The 3,646-nt window shown below is 30.3% G+C and overlaps 1 protein-coding gene across 1 annotated transcript in view; it reads left to right on the top strand.

Moving 5' to 3' along the window:
- Nucleotides 1-1,066: 1,066 nt before the first annotated feature.
- LOC101503059 (BTB/POZ domain-containing protein At5g03250-like) overlaps nt 1,067-3,646 on the top strand; it is a 2,948-nt gene continuing 368 nt past the window's right edge. The window contains exons 1-4 of the mRNA XM_027333545.2: nt 1,067-1,263; nt 1,438-1,507; nt 2,055-3,251; nt 3,333-3,646. The exon at nt 3,333-3,646 is cut by the window's right edge and continues 368 nt beyond it. Coding sequence (XP_027189346.1) covers nt 1,205-1,263; nt 1,438-1,507; nt 2,055-3,251; nt 3,333-3,646 — 1,640 coding nt within the window. The 5' untranslated portion in view covers nt 1,067-1,204. The remainder of the gene's footprint in view (nt 1,264-1,437; nt 1,508-2,054; nt 3,252-3,332) is intronic.

Below are 3,646 nucleotides of genomic sequence, written 5' to 3'. Positions count from 1 at the left end.
TTTTTCTTTCTTCTAATTTCAAACACTATTAAAAATTTGAGACAAATATTTATCAGTGATAAATATAAAAAGTTACGCGGAACAAATATTGTCAGTGGTAAATATAAAAATTATAGTGCAAGTATTTGCTGCTAATACATTAAAAAGAAAAACACGAGACAAATATTTATTATTAATAAATATTAAAAAAACGGGACATATTTTTGTATTGATAAATATAAGCAAAATACTAGATAAATATTTGTCTCTAATACAAAAATTTGTTGCGAGTTATAAATATAAAAAATTACATAATAAATATTTGTTACTAATACATAAAAAAAACACGCGACAAATATTTATCATTGATAAATATTAAAAAAAAAACACAGAATAATTATTTAACATTGATAAATAGAAAAGTTATTGAATGAATATTTGTCAGTGATAAATAAAATAAGATTCTAAAAAAAAAATTTACACGAAATAAGATACGTGTATTATATCAATGACGTGTTACTCGTGCGATGTCACAAATTTTTTGCTAGTTATCCATAGACATTTAAATTATATCTTGAGAGAAAGAAACAGATAAATTGATATAATATATGTAATATGTTGATAATGGAATAAGAAGAGGATATAAAAAAAAATCTAATATTGAATGGATGTAGAAAAATAAAAGCTGTTCAAACATGATGTTTGAATTTGGAAAAAAGCCACAGCAACATGTCTCATTTACGGTGAAATATTAAAAAACAGTAGGAGGAAGAATAGAGACTATGCTTAATTGGAGGAAAATATTGGCAAAGGAATAAGCACTTCCACAATAGCATGAATGATAACAATATATACAGTAATTAAATCACAAAAAGAAAATTTAATTCATACAAAAAAATACATAAGTAATTGCAACTTCGCTATTTTTAAGTGTACAATAAATGTTCTGTCAAAAAAAAAAGTGTCCAAATAAATGTAAAAGGAAATTGTGGTCGCAATTTGAGTGGAGAATCGTTCTACAACACATAACAGAACTGTCTCGTGTCATATAATTGATAATTGATGCAACCTATTCTTCTTCCTAGATTTCCTCTCCTTTTAGACTCGTGATCTCACTTGTGTGTTTCATTCACACAATTCAAAACATTGAGACAAATAAAACCCATCTTAAACTATTGTGAGCACACTTTCTTGTTTTATGTTTTGATTTAATTAAGTAACAAACATGGCTTGCATCAAACTGGGATCCAAGTCTGAAATATTTTACCTCTATGGCCAAAGTTGGTTAGTTCTTTCTCACTTCTTTCTTTTTCATTAATCTCATAATTATGAAAGCTTTAATTACATTTACTATTCTACACATAAAAATGAAATATCATTATTATAATGTATGATCATTATTAACATTGTTTAATCTTTAAATAAAACATTGTTGATTTTTTTAATCTTTATCTCTAGGCTTTGCTCAACTGGACTTCCTAGTGATGTCATTATTGAAATTGGTGATACATCCTTCCATCTCCATAAGGTATGTTTTCCTCACTCACACAAGAGTTAGTTTTCATGATTCCTATTATTGAAAATTGTGCTACTATTTTATTTTCTTAATTAAGTATTGGAAAAATAAGAAACATTATTCAATACAAGCTCCTAATAATGGAAAAGGATATCGATACATTGGACATCTAGGGGAAAAAATTTATTATCATCTTTTAAGTCCTGTTGATGGAGAAGAAAAGTTTCTCATGATTGTAAGATTTAATTTAGAAAATAAAACATCAAGAGTATCTTATTTATGTGTTTTGTCCTGGCTTTTCATGTTGCATGTTTGTTTACCTTTTTTTGTTGAGTACAGTTAAAGGGTAATGTTATACTTTGAACCGTAATATTTAAATACAAATTGTATATTATACATAATGATCTTGAATCATAATAGAAAAGTATCCGGTCGGAGAAGCAGGCATAATTGGTTAAACTCTGATAAAATATCATGTGTTCTTTCTTTTGTATTTTCATATCTTTATTCTTTTGAACCAGAATTGTTGTTCTAACATGTTTCTTTGTTGTACTACTAGTTTCCACTTATATCAAGAAGTAAAGAACTAGAACGTTTCATGAAAGATTTATCAAGTGACAATGATAAGTCTATTTTAGAACTTCATGACCTACCGGGAGGAGCCAAAGCCTTTTTGCTCATTGCTAGATTCTGTTATGGTGTTAAAATGGAACTCACTCCATCAAACGTTGTTCCCCTAAGATGTGCAGCTGAATATCTACAAATGAATGAGGACTATGGAGAAGGAAACTTAATCATACAAACTGAAAATTTCCTTAATCACATATTTGGTTATTGGACAGACACACTTAAGGCTCTTAAAACATGTGAAGAGGTTTTACCTTTAGCAGAAGAGATTCACATAACTTCAAGATGCATTCATTCTTTGGTTTTGAAGGTTGCTGATCCAAGTCTGGCTATTTTGCCTCTTTCTTCTGTTCCAAGTAATGTTCAAAGTCCAGAAAGTTCAGAAATGTGGAATGGAATAAATATAACATCAAAAGAAGCTAATGAAGATTGGTGGTTTGAGGATGTTTCTTCTCTTAATTTACCTTTGTATAAAAGATTCATGCAAGGTGCTATTGCAAGACACATGAAACCAAAAAGAGTTTCTGGTTCACTTGTTTACTATACAAAAAAACACATACCCTCTTTGTGTATTCAAAATGGAAACTCTTGTACTTATAAGTCAAATATTTCTGAAGCTGATCAAAGGTATCTAATTGAAGAAATCGTTGAGTTACTTCCAAATGAAAAGGGTATAACACCAACAAAGTTTTTACTCAAGTGTCTAAGAACAGCAATGGCTTTATATGCTAATTCTTGTTGTTGTGCAAGCCTAGAGAAAAAGATTGGTTTTCAACTAGATGAAGCTGATCTTGAGGATCTTTTGATACCAAACATTGGATACTCAATGGAAACACTTCATGATATTGATTGTGTTCAAAGAATGCTTGATCATTTCATGATTGTAGACCATGATGATATTGATTCAGCATGTAATGAAATTATTGAGGAAGAGAGGCACATAGTTGGAAATTCTCAACGTTTTAGTCCAATGACAAAAGTTGCTGATTTGATGGATGGTTATTTAGCTGAAGTAGCACCTGATGTAAACTTGAAGTTGCCAAAATTTCAGTCACTTGCTTCTGTTATTCCTGATTATGCAAGGACTTTGGATGATGGTATTTACCGTGCAATTGATATATACCTCAAGGTATGAAACAAATAAACATTTTATTTGATTTGCTTTATCTATGTTAATATTGTAAGATACTAACAGATTATGAAATTTCAGAGCCATGGTTGGATGACAGAGTCTGAGAAGGAACAAATCTGCAGGCTAATGAATTGCCAAAAACTGTCTCTAGAAGCAAGCACACATGCTGCACAAAACGAGAGGCTACCACTTCGTGCAATCGTACAAGTTTTATTCTTCGAACAACTGAAGCTTCGTACATCTGTAGCAGGTTGGTTCTTTGCTTCAGACAGCATTGAAAACTCACAGAACATGAGTGGAAACCTTGCTCTGCTGAGAAACGATGGAACAACAACACGTAACCCTGTTGTAGCTTTTGATCACATGAAAGAGAGAGTTAATGAGCTTGAGAA

The sequence above is a fragment of the Cicer arietinum genome, chromosome 4 (assembly GCF_000331145.2).
Source record: "Cicer arietinum cultivar CDC Frontier isolate Library 1 chromosome 4, Cicar.CDCFrontier_v2.0, whole genome shotgun sequence".
Taxonomy (NCBI): domain Eukaryota; kingdom Viridiplantae; phylum Streptophyta; class Magnoliopsida; order Fabales; family Fabaceae; genus Cicer; species Cicer arietinum.
This window is presented reverse-complemented; position numbering and strand designations above follow the sequence as displayed.